This window comes from Sceloporus occidentalis, unplaced genomic scaffold (assembly GCF_023333645.1).
Source record: "Sceloporus occidentalis isolate IW3139 unplaced genomic scaffold, rSceOcc1.0.p SCAF_39, whole genome shotgun sequence".
NCBI classification, from domain to species: domain Eukaryota; kingdom Metazoa; phylum Chordata; class Lepidosauria; order Squamata; family Phrynosomatidae; genus Sceloporus; species Sceloporus occidentalis.
In genome coordinates this window covers 5,136,138-5,154,885 of record NW_028317019.1, presented here as the reverse complement: position 1 = coordinate 5,154,885, position 18,748 = coordinate 5,136,138, and the positions used below count along the sequence as shown (strand labels likewise).

The 18,748-nt window shown below is 42.6% G+C and overlaps 1 protein-coding gene across 1 annotated transcript; it reads left to right on the top strand.

The window, feature by feature from the left end:
* Window positions 1–2,709: 2,709 nt before the first annotated feature.
* On the top strand, window positions 2,710–9,391 carry LOC149290459 (uncharacterized). Its single transcript, XM_089489225.1, has 4 exons — window positions 2,710–2,722; window positions 3,173–3,337; window positions 4,184–4,304; window positions 7,550–9,391. The coding sequence occupies exons 2-4, from the start codon at window positions 3,266–3,268 to the stop codon at window positions 8,869–8,871; spliced, it is 1,515 nt and encodes a 504-aa protein (XP_089345351.1). The 5' UTR covers window positions 2,710–2,722; window positions 3,173–3,265; the 3' UTR covers window positions 8,872–9,391.
* Window positions 9,392–18,748: the final 9,357 nt, after the last annotated feature.

Below are 18,748 nucleotides of genomic sequence, written 5' to 3'. Positions count from 1 at the left end.
CGTTCCTCGACGCCGCTCTTTCCCTCGGTCCCGAGGGCCCCGGTGTCTTCCACCACCTCGATCTCCAGATCGGATGGTTCAACCTGCATCTTCACTTCAGTCATGATGACAAGTAGATTACAGTAGATTTCACTGACTGTAAGATCCGCCAACTTCCACCAGTGATCCACAACAGCAACTTGCTTAAAAGCAGTGAAGTTTATTGAGATACAGATGAAAGTGAACAGACAGACTTTTCAGTGAAATCTGAAAGCCAAGCCTCAAACACCAAGTTAAAAGTACCCAAGCCCCCACCTTTTTTCCTCTCCCGCCTTTTCTCCTCTCCACCTTCTTTCCCCCCTTTGCTTCCCAAGCTAACGATGCCTGAGAAACCAACCTGACCTTGGACAGTCTCCACAGATGTCTCCAACTAATTAAACAGTGCATTCCAATCCTAAGCTGCAATCCGTCCCAAGCACCCCATCCCCCTTAGCAAAGCAATGCAAAGCAGACAGAACTACAATTAAAGCAATTACCCAATATGAACAGTAACCAAGGTGAATGTGAATATTGATCAGTAATTGGCTTTGGAGTTCTGACACCTTTGTTTGAATGTTTCAGTCCAGGATTGTTTGGAAAGGTTTCAGCTGAGAGAGTGAGCCCATGCTTTGCAGGCATAAAGCCCCAAATTCACTCTCTGGCAGCATTGTCTTCCCAAAAGGTGGAAGTGAAATTTCCAGACCCCAGAGACACAGTGCGCCAGCGAGTCCGTTTTATGGGGACTGTGTGTGTATGTGGTGTTTGCTAGAGTTTTGTGAGGTATTTGTTTCACTGTGTTTATATAATGAATTTACACTGGTCTTCACATCCCAAAAATGAGCATAATCCAGGATGCAATCTTCACTCATAAACCTATACAGAAGAAGCAATGGAAATACAGAATAAACTTAAATATCTAAAGGAAAGTGATAACATACAAAACATCTTAAATATAATTGAATATTTTGAAAGGCACAATGAAAAAACTTGTACATATCTTTATTGATTTAGAAAAGGCCTTCAATAAGATAGGATGGGATATGTTATTTGCCACAGTTGAAAAAATCAAAATAGGAGCTTCTTATTTAAGATGGATAAAGGCAATGTATAAAGACAAAGAGCCAAACTAATTGTTAACTATAAAGAAACAGAAGAATTTAAGATTTCTAAAGGTAAATAGCAAGCTTTCCCACTTTCACCCTTTTTGTTTATTCTGATCCTTGAAGCACTGAATAATAGGATAAGATTAGAAAATAAGATCAATGGAATAAAAATTAAAAACAACTGAGTTTAAAATGAGAGTCTTCTCAGACGACATTTGTATTCCCTGGAGAACCCAGAAAAGAGCACAAGACAATTGATGGATGTAATAGTGGAATTGGAATATGATTCAGGACTAAAAGTAAACAGAGACAAAACAACATTAATAACAAAAAATATGGGGAAAAGGAAGAACAAATCTTGTAAGAAATTAGTGGATTTAAAGTGGGAAATAAAGTTAAATATCTAGGAATAAATTTAACAAATAAAATTCAGATCCATTTCACAATAACTATGAGAAACATGGAAGGAAATCAGAAAAGACCTAGAAAAATGGGAGAAATTACACTTATCGCTATTAGGAAAAATATTGCAGATCCAAATGAGTTTCCTTCCTGAAATGCTGTTTCTGTTTCAAGCGATACCCATAATCCAGAATGAAAAACCCTTGAATCTATGGTAAAAGGAAATCTCAAAATTTATTTGGAATTAAAAAAGAGCCAGGATAAAAACGAAAATACTTTGTGATGACAAAAGTACAAGAGGACTTTATTATGCTGCTTGTTGTTTAGTTTGGATTAGAGAATGGGTTTTGTTAGAGAATGAACAGTTGTTATGTCTGGAGGGTGAACATTTAAGATTTGGGTGGCATGGATACCTAATTTACGGTAAAGAGAAAGTTCATAAAGAAAGCAGAAATCATTTTGTAAGAAAAGCTCTATTGAAGATCTGGGGGAAAACAAGTGTAGAATATGTCCAAAAATACGTTTATGGTGTTTGGCGCATGAGGCTCTTTTCGGGAGGAAAAGTATCCAGAAAACTAAATGTTTAAGATACAAGGATGTACTGAAAGAATTGCAAGGAAAACTAGAGATCAAAACACAAGAAGAACCTAAAGAATCTGGCCTAGATTGTCACTGGTATCTTTATCATCAAATGAGGGAGAGGTTTAAAATAGATGTGAAATTAGAAGGAATACAAAATGAAGAACGGGAATTATGGAAGCCATGCTCCATGGTCATTCCATGCCTGATGAGAGTGTTGGGTGTGAGGCATTGGAGAAGCCTCCAGCTGTGTTTCTCTAGCCAGAAGCCAAAGGAAGGCCTTCTCCTCTGAGGGCCACTGGGGAGGTCAGGAGGTTTCAGCAGATGATGCGCTCATTTCACATCTAGCTACAGGGACATAGCCAGGGTTCTCTCCAATTCCCCATCCCCTGACCCCCCTCCACTCTCACAAGGCATGGAGTGTCAGGACCATGGTGAACAGGTCTCAGGAAATGACATGCATGTGGCCACTAGATGGAGCTGTTGTGGAAGTCATTTACAGCTCTAGTGGCAGTTAGATGTGTCAGCATTTAAACAGTGCATCATTGGAATGTTGATGCAACTGTCAACTGTCATTCTCAACTGTCACTGAGGAAGAGTGAGACAGTGTGTGCCTCAGAGTGGGTTGTTACTGGTGTGGATGGTGGAGGGTGTCGATGTATATAGTGTTGTACACAGTGGAACTTCTTATAGGAATAAAAGCCTCATCTGAGAGAAGATTACATTGAGAAAGCGACAGGTGTTTCTTCAACTCACAATCTACTGACTACAGTCAAGGTGGAGAATCTGGCGCCATACGTTAACGTGTTGCCTCACATGCTGCGCAACATAGCAACGTCAAAAGCGTTTTAACATGGAGTATCTCTTGTGTACGGCAGCTGCAGTGAATCTATGCTAGGTCCATGGGGCTTTGTTTGGTGCAGAGAGAGGAAGGGCATACCCATCTCTGCATTGGCCCAAAGGAGGCATATGTCACCTGCATATCTCACTAGCAGCATGCTGTTCTCTGTGTCTTTGAGTGATGTAGGGCTTCTTGACAAATGAAGCCTAACCCTAGTCTCTTTTCTCAGGAACTTCATCTCAGCCTCCTTCTACACAGCTTTGTGAAATATTTTGCTGGAAGAGACCCAAGTGCAGGGCCACCAGGACCCCTTTCCCACCTAATGGCCAACACAGAGGCCAAGCAGAGGGAGTTGGGCTCAAAGAAAAAGAGGCTGTCGAAGTACAACTCTTTGGTGAGTTGACATCCTATTAGTTTCATTTGTGTCACTGCTGGGCCAGCTCATAAAAACAAGTGGAGAACATATTGTCCCAGTTTGGCAGAGAAAGTCCTGGTAAATCCTCTGTCACCCCACTTTTTCAGAGGCTTTCAAAAATGTCCAGGTTTCTCTCTCCTCCCACTTTCCCCCTTCTCCTCAGCTCTCTTGTGTTGCTGCAAAATGACTTCCAAGGAGTTTGCACCCCATCAACTCAAAAGCGGGGAGAAGAATGGAGATAAGTTGCAAGGGTCTTCTCTTGCCAGGAGGCTGAGGCAAAAGCAAACTGCTGTGCCCTTCCTAGCTTGTGTGATCTTCCTCATAAACAACTTTGGCCATCCTCACCACCTTCTGGTGTTGCTTGTCCACATGTGCCTTGCTTTTACTGTCTGTGAAATGTTGGGGATATGGGAGACCATCTCTGGATCTAAATTGGGGGTGGGCCCAGTGGCCCTCAAGTCCAGGGTGCTCCCCAGAACTGTTTTTAAAAATGACATTTGCCTCTGAAATTTGGCAAGAAATGGCTAAATGCACCATAATTCTTTTGCAGCTAAAGGGACTATATCTGTTGGGAATGTCAGTATCCTAATCCATCCTCAATATCCCAGCCATGATCTAAATTATATTTTTATTATATTGTATATTATATTGAAAGGATTCAAGACAATCTGATCTCAAAGGCAGTAGCTTTTTCCTTGCTAACAGAATTTAAAATTTATTTCCTAGAATAATACTGAAGGGATGAAATAATATTTGGGATGCACCATGCACTTTCCTCCCCTTTTGCTTAGACACTCTCTGGATGAGGGCTATTTTCTATTTCAGGTGACCTTTGCAGATGTGGCAGTATATTTCTCCAAAGACGAATGGAATCTGTTGACGAAGAAACAGAAACTTTTGTACAATTATGTAATGATGGACAATTATGAGAATGTGGCTTCCGTAGGTAAGGAACCTGAATCCATTGCTCTTTCTATAAAGACTGAGGGCCCTTTCATACTATATTATCATGTTGCTATGGTTCCATTAGAATTATAGAATCATAGAGTTGGAATAGACCACAAGGGCCATCCAGTTCAACCCCCTTCTGCCATGCAGGAATACACATTCAAATCACCCCCAAGAGATGGCAATCCAGCCTCTCTTTAAAGACCTCCAAAGAAGAGGACTCCACCAAACTCTAAGGGAGTATATTCCACTGTCAAAGAGCTCTTACTGTCATGAAGTTCCTCCTAATGTTTAGGTGGAACCTCTCTCCCTGTGTCTTGCATCCATTGTGGTGTCTCCTTTTCTCTGTAGCAGCAAAAGGCAAGCCTGCTCCTTGCGCAAAATGATACCCTTTCAAATATTTTAACATGGATATCATATCCACTCTTTATCTTCTTTTCTCCAGGCTAAACATAACAAGCTCTCTAAGCTGCTCCTCATAGAGCTTGATGGTTTCCAGACCCTTCACCACTTTGGTTGCCCTCCTTTGACATGCTCCAATTTGTCAACATTTTTGAATTATGGGGCCAGAACTGGACACAGGATTATTCCAAGTGAGGCCTTGACCAAAGCAGAATAGAGTGGCACTATTACTTCCTTTGATCTAGAAACTATTCTTGTATTGATGCAGCCTAGAATCACATGGGCCTTTGTAGCTGCTGCATCACACTGTTGGCCCATGTTCAACTTGCAGTCTACTAGGAGTTATAGATTCCTTTCAAGCCTAATTTAATTGTGATAGCAACATCCTGTAGAATATTTGAATCTGTATTTCAGTGAGGCACTATTGCTCACCAGTTTCTAAGGATTCTAAATACTCCATCCTAAACTGCCAGTTTTAGGATTTTGTGGAAAGAAGCCATTGAGATAAATACTTTTCACACCCATATGGTACTCAGCACATCCCTGAGCAAGTTTCCTACCCTTTTTGGATCCTCTTCCATCCTTTTAAGGCTCTGGAGTCTTCTTGGGGGAAAGACCTCTCTTGGGCCTGCAATGGCTCAGAGAGGGCTCAACAGTGGCAAAATGGCCCCCACTTCCCAAAAGGGATGCTGAGGGGCAAAATATTATTTCATTCCACCACCCCCCCCCGCCTCCCCAACCCCCCCCAGCAATACAATGTGCGGTTGCCCCTGAGATCTCCTCCAAATCCCATCAGTAGTCCATGCCTGTCTTATACATGTTTTAAGGCTGTTTTAAGGCTGCTCCCTGGCGCTTGACCCTCACCAAAATTGGAGTCCAGGTCCCAGCTCCTTTGCTCTGCCTTTGCCAATGAATTATTTGTATATTGATTATCCCACCTTTCTCAACAAATGGGCCTCAAAGTGTCCCTTTTATGCATCACACTCTGTGGGTATGTCTGTGATAAAGAGACAGACGGAAACTGAAAAATTGAAAGGCAGGGAAGAGATAGCTAAAAATGAGATGCTGATGGGCAAGAAGGAAGGTTAGAGAGCAGAGGAGAAGGGGATCAGGCCTCTGGGAGCCAGGAGGGGAAGGCAGGAGCAAAGCCAGGATCGCCTAGCTCTGTGCAGAGAGGAAGGGACCCCTGGGAAGGGCCAGGAGAGGGGCCTTGGGGATTGGGAGGCAGTTCTGACAGATTTTCAGAACTGGTTTCAGTGAACTAATGAGAACCAGCTCAGGTCCTTGTTTTTAGACATATTAAGTGGTTTCATTTAGCAATTATGAGTAATATTTAGGAAGGAAGGAAAGGAGGACACAGTTAGAGAAAAAGCACTTTTATTTTCCAACCTGAGCTTGCTTAGCTGCATTTTTGGTTCCAGAGGCCCTTTGTTACCCAAAATGCTGGAGTCTGGGGAGGACACTTGCAAGTGCTATGCTTTTGGTGGGGGGGGGGGGAATTTGGTACTTAGCTCAAAGAAGAGACATTATTTTGTTCAGGCAACAGTGACCTCGGAGGTCAGTCCAACTATACCAGGCATGCAATCTCACATAACTCCAGAGGCATTTCAAATGGGTTTTTATGTTTTATTTAGGGAAAAAGCAAAATACATGCACGCACGCGGGCACGTGCGCACACGCACACACACAAGCCTTCGTACATACACACAAGAGGTAAGTAACAAAGGTGAGATAGGTGAATAATGTAAAGCTATATTAATGTTAATACATTTCCTAGAATGTTCTTGATTCCAATTGCTGAGGGTCCTACAAGGGAACGGAAAGTGGGTTTGTTGAGTATATTGAGGCGCTTAGCCATGTAAACCAACAGAGTTTCTCTCTGCAACGGGACTGATGCCAAAGAACAGTAAATATCGGGGCGGATATTTATACTGAAATTGTTGCTTACGGACAGAGACTGAGGGTTCAAAATGGTTTAAATCGCTTTAGTATGTTTCCTGGGTGGGGAAAGAATTGTCTGAAACCAAACTGAATGCAACAGATGCTTGATGCAAATACCTCAGACAAAAGGGATTAGATCACCAGCTCTCAGGTCCTTCTTGGCTCTGAATTCCAGTCCTGTTCATAAGCCAATGTACAGCGCGATCTGAAAGCAACACTTCCAGATGCAGCTCAACAATAACATAGCAGAGTATGGAAACAAATATCCAGATATAGGTTTTGGCAATGCACTGACTACTGTCCACACTTAAAAGTAACTCACAGACACAGTTGATTTCACCCAAGTCCTTGGAGGTTCTCTATCCTGAGTTGCAAAATAATACAAATCTTTGCAAGCTCTCTGACTTCCATCAACTTCACCATCTCTTGTACACACAACTCCAATCCAGTCTACACCAATCTGCAGATGAGCTGTATACTGTATTGGTTGTGAGTCATCTCCTGGTGCCAGACAGCATGAAGTGACCTCTGCAGTTATCATGCCTTGGGATCTGACTCAGTACTCTATGGCAGTCTCACAGGACATGATGTCACTTGTCAATCAAAATATTTTTACTCATGTTTAATGGAATATTTTTTTCAACAGTCCTTTGACTATCTGCTTTGACTGATTCCCTTAAGGCAGTTCCACTACAATCTCTTCTTTGCTCCTGTCAGTAGGGATACAATTGTTCCATGGATTTGGGGACATCTGCAATAATGTCATGCTTGGGTCACTCTCAGCAACTTTATTAATTTAATATCAAATAGGGAGGGTTCAACAAGGGCTAAATCTTGGGGTAACACCCTCCTCTCTTAATTCTGATATTCATTCTTGACGGTGATTGTCCTTCTTTACAGAAGAACTTGTGAGTCATGAGAGAGTCCACACAAGAAAGAAGTCACATAAATGCCAGCATTGTGGAAAAAATGTTGCTTGCAAGTCAGTCTTAGTCATACATCGGAGAGTCCACACTGGAGAGAAGCCATATAAATGCCAGCATTGTAGGAAAGGTTTTTCTTTGAAGTCACACCTAGTGATACATCAGAGAAACCACACAGGAGAGAAGCCATACAAATGCCAGCATTGTGGGAAATGTTTTTCTCGGAAGTCAAGCCTAGTGACACATCAGAGAGTCCACACAGGAGAGAAGCCATACAAATGCCAGCATTGTAGGAAAGGTTTTTCTTCGAAGTCACACCTAGTGATACATCAGAGAAACCACACAGGAGAGAAGCCATACAAATGCCAGCATTGTGGGAAATGTTTTTCTCGGAAGTCAAGCCTAGTGACACATCAGAGAGTCCACACAGGAGAGAAGCCATACAAATGCCAGCATTGTGGGAAATGTTTTTCTTTGAAGGAAATCTTAGTGAGACATCAGAGAGTCCACACAGGAGAGAAGCTATACAAATGCCAGCATTGTGGGAAATGTTTCTCTTTGAAGGGAGACTTAGTGAGACATCAGAGAATCCACACAGGAGAGAAGCCATACAAATGCCAGCATTGTAGGAAAGGTTTTTCTTTCAAATCAAACCTAGTGAGACATCTGAGAGTCCACACTGGAGAGAAACCATACAAATGCCAGCATTGTGGGAAAAGTTATGCCTCCAAATCAGTCCTTGTCATGCATCAGAGAATCCACACAGGAGAGAAGCCATACAAATGCCAGCATTGTGGGAAATGTTTTTCTCGGCAGTCAATCCTAGTGAGACATCAGAGAGTCCACACAGGAGAGAAGCCATACAAATGCCAGCATTGTGGGAAATGTTTCTCTTTGAAGGGAGACTTAGTGAGACATCAGAGAATCCACACAGGAGAGAAGCCATACAAATGCCAGCATTGTAGGAAAGGTTTTTCTTCAAAGTCATACTTAATGATACATCTGAGAGTCCACACTGGAGAGAAACCATACAAATGCCAGCATTGTGGGAAAAGTTATGCCTACAAATCAGTCCTTGTCATGCATCAGAGAATCCACACAGGAGAGAAGCCATACAAATGCCAGCATTGTGGGAAATGTTTTTCTCGGAAGTCAAACCTAGTGACACATCAGAGAGTCCACACAGGAGAGAAGCCATACAAATGCCAGCATTGTGGGAAATGTTTTTCTTTGAAGGGACACTTAGTGAGACACCAGAGAGTCCACACAGGAGAGAAGCCACTCAAATCTCAGCAGTAAACTAACATTGTTTTTGTCAATAAGAAATACAAAAAGTATATTTTCAATCCAATAATGCAAAGAAAAGGCCCTTGTGAATTGTGTGTTACGTTTGCTGTCTATGTCTGTTTATGTTTTAAAGTTATAGTTTGTTAATTGCTATTAGGATAGATAATTGCTTCAGGTTATAAACTTGGCTGGGGATTATGGGTCATGGTATAGGTCAGCTAGATGGGGGTGCTGGGATTTTTTACTACTGGCTAGAATATTTATGGGAATGATAGCTTTTAGAAAGTGTGGGATGTTGTCTGAAGAAAGGTGGGGGCAGGTGTTAACAGAAAGGGGCTAGTTTCTGGGAATGGCAAAGGGGGCCTTGTTCCCTTTGGGACTGTGCGACTGTGGAGGTGGAGGCTAGGATTGGAAGAGGGTGGGGTTTTAGGTGTTGGGGTTTCAATGTATTCTTTGTCTTGGGGAGGGCAGTCCTGGTTTAAACACTGAATTTCTGATTATGTGTTCTCAATAAAGTTATTTGTTGTTTCAATGTGTTGGACTCTTTGATGCAGAGAAGTTCTGAATTTGCACAAAATACACTTTATTCTCTCATCAGTCCTCAGCTCCATTCCCCGCCATAAGAAGAAAAGAGGCAAACACACACACATACCAAACAGACAGATAGAGCTCTATGAACAAAGCAGAGCCTTCCTTGCTTCCCTTTCCCTCCTGAGTCCAGCTTCTCCTTGGGCTCCAATCTGGCATCCTCCAAGTCTCCTTAAAGGAAGGAAAGAAGGAAGAGAGGAAGGGAAGGAAGGAAGGGTGCACTCCTTTCTGCAAAGGCTGCCAATGGAATAAGCCTCAGCAGCAGCAGCAGCAAGGCCCTGGCGATCCCTGCGCATGCTCAGGAGGGGCCTTTGGGGCATGTGCACATGCTCAGTCTCAGGCCCTGAAGCCATTGCAGCCCTCACATTCTGTTCAGAGGGGGGAAGAGATGGAAGTGGGGGAGAGAAATGTATGAGAAAAGGGGGGCAGGGGGCACTTGAGGAGAGGCATGGCCATGGGGGGAGGGGGCAGGGTCCTTTAGATGTAAAAAGGGCTTTGAGGAGCCCCTCCCTCCTGGAAAGTGGGGCAGAGGAGAGACCTTCCCTCCCTTCCTCCTCATTTGGGGGGAGATAAGGGCTCGCAAGCCCCCCTCTTTGGTCTTCCAATGGGGACACCCTCTTCATCTCTGGGAAGAGGGGAAGCTCCCAGTCAAAAGACTTTTGTGACAAATAAAAAGCATCAGATAGCTTAGGCTTCAATAGCATTGGAAACAACAGCTTTCTGGGGGGAAGGGGTTTTCCCTGGGGGAAGGGGGCTCTGTCTGTGGGGGAGAGAAGAGCCCAGATTTAGGCCAAAGCCAAGAGCAGGCAGACAGAGGGAGCTCAAAGCCCCTTCTGGGGATAGGGATACCCCCTGGCAACTAGGCTTAGAGGCCCACAGGACCTGGATTAGTCCCCCCACACACACATACATACACACACACATCCTTTCCTTATCCTTCATGGCAACCTTGCAAAGCTCAGTGATCCTCCTATGGGAACATGCAGAAAGGACATGGAAGCCGTTGTTAGTTCTTTGCCTGAAAGTCCCCTTCATTGAAGGGATGGAGGTTAAAGGAAGGAAAGAAGGAAAGTGCCAAGGGAAGAGGTGGCATAAAGGGGCTGCTGAAAGACAGAGGGCATTTGGATAGGAATCCCTCAGCAGCCATTTTGGGAAAGAGGGCTCTGCCTCTGGACAGAGAGACGGACAATGTGCTCATTTGGGGAAATGTTAAGGTCCCTCTATTGGGCCACATTCTCCTCTGCCCTGGAGCCTTCTTTTGAAGTCCCATAGACAGGGAAGATCTAGACCAGTGATGGCGAACCCACTGCATGCATGCCGGAAGTGGCACTTTGGGCCACTTTCTCGGGCACGGGGGAAGGGAAAAGGCGGAAGAGACATGTGCGTGCCCATTCCTCCCCCTCCCTGCCTTTTCCTGGCCTCCCTCTGTCTCTTGGAGACAGCTGGAAGCCAGAAAAGGGTGCTCTGGAGAAGGAGCCAGAGGAATGCGCCTCTGGCTCCTCCTCGAAGCCTTCTCCCGGCTCCCAGCTGCCTCTTCAAGAGAGCTAGAGGCTGGGAAAAGGGCGGGGAGAGGAGGAGCCACCGGCGCGCACCAGTGCCTCCTCCCCAGGGAGCTTTGCCTGCCTAAAGCTGTCTACAGAGACAGCTGGAAGCAGGAAAAGCTCCGTGGGGAGGGAGAAATGGCCCTCCCCATCTCCTTCCTCCCCCACTTACCTTTCCCTGCCCTCCAAGTGCCCCAAACAGGGCTCCTAGAGGGCAGGGAAAGGTCCGTGGGGAGGGAGGAAGGGGCCCTCCCCATCTCCCTCCTCGCCCACTTACCTTTCCCTGCCCTCAGAGTGCCCCAAACGGGGCTCCTAGAGGGCAGGGAATTGTCTGTGGGGAGGGAGGCAGAGGCCCTCCCCATCTCCCTCCTCCCCCACTTACCTTTCCCTGCCTTCCAAGTGCCCCAAACGGGGCTTCTAGAGGTCAGGGAAAGGTCTGTGGGGAGGGAGGAAGGGGCCCTCCCCATCACCCTCCTCCCCCACTTACCTTTCCCTGCCCTCAGAGTGCCCCAAACGGGGCTCCTAGAGGGCAGGGAATTGTCTGTGGGGAGGGAGGCAGAGGCCCTCCCCATCTCCCTCCTCCCCCACTTACCTTTCCCTGCCTTCCAAGTGCCCCAAACGGGGCTCCTAGAGGGCAGGGAAAGGTCCGTGGGGCGGGAGGAAGGGGCCCTGCCATTCCTCTTCTTCCCCTTTTGCCTTTCCTCGCCCCCAAAGGGCTTTAGAGAGCCCTTTGGGGTGAAGAAAGGTCCGGGAAGAGGAGGACTGGGGCCGTGCCCCCTCACGGGCCTTTGCTGACCCCCAGCTGTCTCTGAGAGACATCTGGGGGCTGGAAAAAAGGCAGGGGAGGAGCCCCGCCCAGAGGGTGGAAGCTCCGCCCATGGAGGGTGGAAGCCACACCCCCTGGGCCAGAAGCCCCATCCCAGGGGGCTGAAGCCCCACCCTCTGGCACGCGAACCGAAAAAGGTTCGCCATCACTGATCTAGACCATGCCCTCCCCAGGAAAGGAAGCCCCCTCCCTTTGCAGGCCCCATAGACGGAGGGAAGATAAGAAGATGATAAAGAGGGGAAATCCCCTGGAGTGGATGGATTTACAGCTAGATATTATAAAATATTTCAAGGGGAACTAGTGGATCCACTATATAAATGGTTTAATTCTTTTAATGCAGAGGGGATTCCAGACTCATGGGAGCTAGCGAGTATCACTTTAATTCCCAAAGAAGGAAAGGACAGCTTGGTAATGACTAATTATAGACCAATAAGTTTGCTGAACACTGATTATAAGATATTCACACAAATACTTCCCAGCAGACTGAAGGGAATTTTGAATTCGACAATTGGGAAGGAGCAAAACGGATTTTTACCAGGCAGACAGATTAGGAACAATATCAGAACGATTATAAATCGTCTTGAATTTTACCAGGTCAATAATGAGAAAAATGTGCCATAATTGCTAATGACACGGAGAAAGCCTTCGACGGCGTGAGATGGGATTTTTTGATAGAAGTGGTAAAAAGTATGGAAATGGGAGACAATAAGGCAAATATATAATCGGCAAAGAGATTACTTAATTATCAACGGAGAAAGATCCCAAAGATGTATGATGAATAAGGGCACAAGGCAAGGATGCCCGATATTACTGCTCTTATTCTTAGAAGTGATGGAAATCTTGATTTCCTCTGTTAAAGGTAATCCAAATATAAAAGGGATTAACAGGAAAGGAAAGGAAACCAAGATAAGAGCGTTTGCGGATGACGTGGTAACACTTTTGGAGGACCCAAATCGGGGCAGAGAACCGCTGCTACAGGAGCTAAACAAATTCGGCAAATTCACAGGACTGAAAATCAATAAAGACAAGACAGTGTTGATAACTAAAAGTATGACTGGAGAAGAGGTAGAGGAATGAAAGAGGAAACTGGGCTTCCAAGTAGGAAAGAAACTGAGGTGCTTCGGAATTGGGATTTCTAAAGACAATAATTATTTAGGGGTATGGAAAGACACAATAGAAAATTTAAGGAGATGGAGCTGGTTAAATCTTTCACTACTAGGCAGAATTGCCGTAATCAAAATGGCAGTTCTACAGAAAATTATGTTTCTGCTACAAAATTTGCCAATAGAGATTAAGGATAAGATATTTAAAGGTTGGGAAGCCAAGCTAAAAAAATCCATATGGAAAGGACACAAACCTCGGATTAAATGGGAAGAGCTCAAAGATGCTTCAGAGAGAGGGGCTATTCGCTCCCAGACTTCAGATTATATTATTGGGCATGTAATCTAATTTGGATCCAAAAATGGATTAAATTAGAGGACAAAGAAATGCTTGATCTAGAGGATGTGCAGTTAAGATTTGGTTGGCATGCCTTCTTATGTTATGAGAAGCTGAGGATGAATAAAGATTTCAATAATCATCCAATGAGGAAATCTTTACTACTCACTTGGAACAAGATTAAAAAGACATTTTATTGTAAGTTACCACTTCGGACATCGGCCCAGAAGGCACTCTTCGATAGATGGATAAGCATCAGTAATTGGCTCACTTACAAACATTGGCTTAAGAAGGATCAATCAGGGAATTGGTCGATAAGATCTAGGGAAGATATTAACAAGGATGGACATAATAGACAGTGGTTTAATTTCTACCAGCTAAAACAAAGATTTCTGGTAGACAACAAAACAATAGGGATCGAAGCTAGACTAAACGGATTGGATGATTTGTTCTGGCAACCTGATAAGAACAAGATATCCAAATGACACAAAGTACTGTTGAGGAGGAATATGGAACAGGAGACTGTAAAAGAGTATATGGGGAAATGGGCGCAGGATATGGGATGCAAAATTGAAATGGAAGAATGGCAAAACGCCTGGAATAGAACAAATACATTTACAGTAGCGCAGGATCTAAAAGAGAATCACATGAAAATAATGAACAGGTGATATTACACCCCATGGAAGCTAAAAAACCCTTATAAATTAGCACAGGGGAATTGTTGGGGTGTGATTGTAAAAAGGGAAACATCTATCATATATGGTGGCAATGCAGGGAAATTCAGACATTTTGGAAGAAAGTACATGACTCAATACAGCAGATATTGGGAATAAAATTCCCAATGAGCCCTAAATTGTACTTAATCAATATAACTTCGATTTTAAGCCCACGGGACAAAAGACAATATTGGGGGATTATATTATATCTTGTAACAGCAGCTAGAATCGAAATAGCAAAGTTATGGAAGTCAGATGAGACTCCAAGACGGGAAAATTGGATGCAGAGAGTTAATGATTACAGGGAACGGGACAAACTCTCTTGTAGGGCTCAGAATTAGGATATGGAAAAAGAGAAGAGGAATGGGAAAAGAATGGAACTGAAATCTGAAGCTCGTTGAGGTCTGAATTAACTGGAATTGAATCTACAAAGTCTGTTCTTCAAAAATAGGTTTAAATGTGTATTTTTATTTCCTGCTTAATTATAGGTCAGTAGAAGAAAGTTTGAGTCTCCTGCTCAAAGTAAAGCATGATAAAGAAGGAATCGAATACTGCAAAGTTATGCATATGGTATTTTGACAATAGATAAGAACATAAATGAAAACTGATATTATCAATAAGCAACTGGGATATATTGTGTTCATATGTTTTAGAGTTGTGCATAAAATTTGTGTTTAAAAGCAGGGTTCGGTTATAATATTATGAAAGTGAGCTCTTTGAAAGGCCAAGAAGACAGAAAGCAGAAAGTGGGTCCAAGGAAACGGAAAGATTTGTGACAGTGATGTTATGGATACTGGATTTGTATCGTTTTTTCTATTTTTATGACTCAGAAAATAATAAAGATTATATAAACGTCAAATTTGTAATGAAGATTACTATGTATTGTGGGAAGAAATGGTAATATCTGGGGGAACATGTACAAAGGATTTACATTGAAAAGGAGAGGGAATAATTCCAATTCAAAATAAAATTGGTATAGTTCAAGTATGAAGACAAATAGAGAATTATGGACTCTCATCCATAGGGTCACCATGAGTCTAAATCGACTTGAGGGCAGATAAGAACAAGAAAAGATGTAAAGACTAGTTAGCCAGAGATAAAAGAGGATTATTTAAAGAAAGGAGCTAGCTGTCGCTTTAGGTTTGGAAGTTTATTCCAATGTATTTTGCATTTAGAATTATATGTATCTATGGTATTCCTATGTATGTTTGGTAATTTAAATGTTCTTCATTTGTTTGTTATAAGTTATATGTATTTTTTTTAATTCATCTTTATTTAAGTTTCCAAATACATAAAACACGACCAATACATAATCCAAATAAAAATTGCCTGTAAAAGCAAATCTGAGTCTTGACTGGTCATTTGGGACCCTCTTAAGTCTTCCTTTTCCGTCTTCTGAATCTGAGCCCATTTGAATGTCCTTCGCCTTGAAACCTCCCTCCGAAATATGAAGTCTAACTGTGAATTATTCCTTTACAATTTAAGTAAAAACAGAAAGAAACTGCAAATTTTTTCATTCAATTTTACATAGAAAATGTGTTTACTTCTCTTACTATTTTGTAAGGTTAACAACAACTGAAGAAATATATATTTATACAGATGTTTACATCAATTTCATTGTATGGATCTCTCTCTATTGTTTTTAATATACACAGTGAGTCATTCAATCATTCTTTGTTGACCTGGGATTTATATAAGAAAGCAAAAAGAAACAGAATATTCTTATATTCAATTTATAACATTCATAGCATAATATTCTTAAAGGTTCTTAAATTTCATTCTCCCAAATCCACTGAGAAGAGTAAAAAGAGAGGACTTTGATTAGTCCTCCACTAGCGACAAGTTTAATTCCCATTCTTTTCCCCACTTTATCAAAACTTTCTTCCACTCCTCCTTTCTTCTGCCTTTATCATGATTTTGGGATATAAATGAAAGTCTGTCCAATTCCCTGGACTCATTTACTTTCACATCCAGTTTTCCCAAATTGGTCTCTTATCAGATGTCCATAATTGAGCTATTTCTGTTCTAGCTGCTGTAACAAAATAAAGTAAAATTTTTTAGCAGAATATTAATGAAAATGGATTCATGAATCATTTCCCAAAATTTCTGAATTTCCTCGCAACCCCACCACTAAGAATAATAATAATAATAATAATAATAAATTTTATTTATATACCACTTTTCCAAAAAGATCAAAGCGGTTTACATAGAGTGGTAAAGGGCACCCTTTTTGCTTTTACATCTCCAACAGTTTCCGTCCAATACTCTATACATTTCTTTTCATTTTCCAGGGAGTAAGGTACCATCTATTCAAGTTATATGTATTTTAATACAATAAAGATTTAAAAAAGAAACCTTCTGGGTGACCTTGGGGAAGTCGCACTCTCTCAGCCTCAAGGGAAGGCAATGGCAAAGCTCCTCTGAACAAATCTTGCCAAGAACAACCCAGGATAGCGTCGCCATAAGTCAGAAACCACTTCAAGACACACAACAAAAACAACGGTTGTTTTAATGGTTAGAACCTGCCTTGTGTCCCAAATCAGGGGAAGCAGAATATTAATGAAAACGGCAAGACTAAGAAGGGGTTCCCAATCCTGAGAGCAGCCCCCAAGCAGCCCTCTCCTGCCTTCCCCCCAAATGCACCTGAGAGTTTCCTGGGACAGCAACCAGGGCCTCCCCAGAAGATCCCAAAACCAGGACAGGTTTCATGCAAGAGAGTAGAGGAAGATGGGTTGCAAAATACGTCTCTGGCACATTTTTTGAATGAGGAAGAACGAGAGTATCTCAGATGACAGCCTGCTCCATTGTGGCTGAGGAAGACCTTTTGTCTTGAAATGTCCTCCATCAATTCCCAAAGACAGGGATAACAGCACTTTATTCAGTTTCATATCATCTATTTTAGCATGTCACCTAGAGCAGATATATTGGAGGGAGTTTGTGTCTTGTAATTGTTCCTTTTGTTGTTTTGTTGTAGCCCATTCTTAATTATATGTATTGTCATTGTACTGAAGCCTTTGTGTAACTGTACTCACAATTGCCCTTGTTTATATACAGTCATTCTGTATTACTTACATTAGTAGGTTATTCATAGTAATAAACTGAAATTAGTTTTTACATTATCATTGTTTAGATGTTATTCTGCATGACATCAGTATGTTATTCAGAGTAGATAAATTGAAGCTGATTTGTGTATTGTAATTGTTCTTTGTATACATACCTTTTCCTCTCATTACATAGCATTACTTTCTTATTACATGTTTCATGATCACTTAGAATCATAGAATCATAGAGTTGGAAGCGAGTACAAGGGCCATCCAGTCCAACCCCATTCTGCCATGCAGGAACTCTCAATCAAAGCATCCCCGACAGATGGCCATCCAGCCTCTCTTTAAAGACTTCCAAGGATCACTGCACTCCGAGGAAGGAGTGTGTTCCAATGTCGAACAGCCCTCACTGTCAGGAAATTCCTCCTAATGTTGAGCTGGAATCTCTTTTCCTGGAGCTTGCATCCATTGTTCAGGGTCCTAGTCTCTGGAGCAGCAGAAAACAAGCTTACTCTCTTCTCAATATGACATCCCTTCAAATATTTAAACAGGGCTCTCATATCACCTTCTCTTCTCCAGGATAAACATTCCCACTCCCTCATAGGGCATGGATTCCAGATCCTTCACCATTTTAGTCGCCCTCCTTTGGACACGCTGCAGTTTCTCAATGTCCTTTTTGAATTGTGTCCAGAACTGGACACAATATTCCAGGTGGGGCCTGACCAAAGCAGAATAGAGTGGGACTATTACTTCCCTTGATCTAGACACTATACTTCTATTGATGCAGCCTAAAATCGCATTGGCCTTTTTAGCTGCCTCATCACACTGTTGACTCATGTTAAACTTGTGGTCTACTTGGACTCCCAGATCCCTTTCATAAGTATTTTCATTCAGCCAGGTGTACCTCATCCTATATCTCTGCATTTCATTTTTCCACCCTAAGTGCAATACCAAACATTTCTCGGTGTCGAATTTCATTTTGTTAGCTTTGGCCCAGCTTTCTAGTCTATTCAGATCATTTTGAATCTTGATCCTGTCTTCTGGGGTATTAGCTATTCCTCCTAATTTGGTTTCATCTGCAAATTTTATGAATATGCCCCCAATTCTGTCATCTAAGTCATTGATAAAGATATTGAATAGCAATGGGCCCAGGACACAACCCCACTGGACACCCCACTGGTCACTTCTCTCCAGGATGAAAATAAGCCATTGTTGAGCACTCTTTGGGTTTTGACAGTCAACCAATTACAAATCCATGTAACAGTTTCCTTGTCCAGCTTGTTTCATGTTTTTGTTTTATATACTGTTTAATTTGGTTAATTGCTATTAAGGGACATAGCTATGAGAGTCTATGATATGGGGTGCACTATAAACATTTTAATAAATGAACAGGTATTTCAATCCTATATATTCATATTATCAGACATAACTCCAGAGAATGTTAGCCTTTTGGATGCCAGAAGGTTCCTCTCATTCTTCAATGCAAGAAGCAACATCTCAGCTGCCTTCTAGAAGATAAAGCAAAAAGGCTTCCAAAAGAACTGAAGCCTTGGGCAAGTCACACTCTCTCAGCCTCAAAGGATGGCCATGGGAAACCCACTCTGAAGAAACCTGCCAAGAAAACCCCTTCAGAGACTCCCATAAGGTCACCATAAGACCTGGAAACAACTGGAAGGCAGACCCCAAGAACAACATTGGGAAATAGGTGCAAGCCTTGCCTTGGGAAAGTGTAATGAC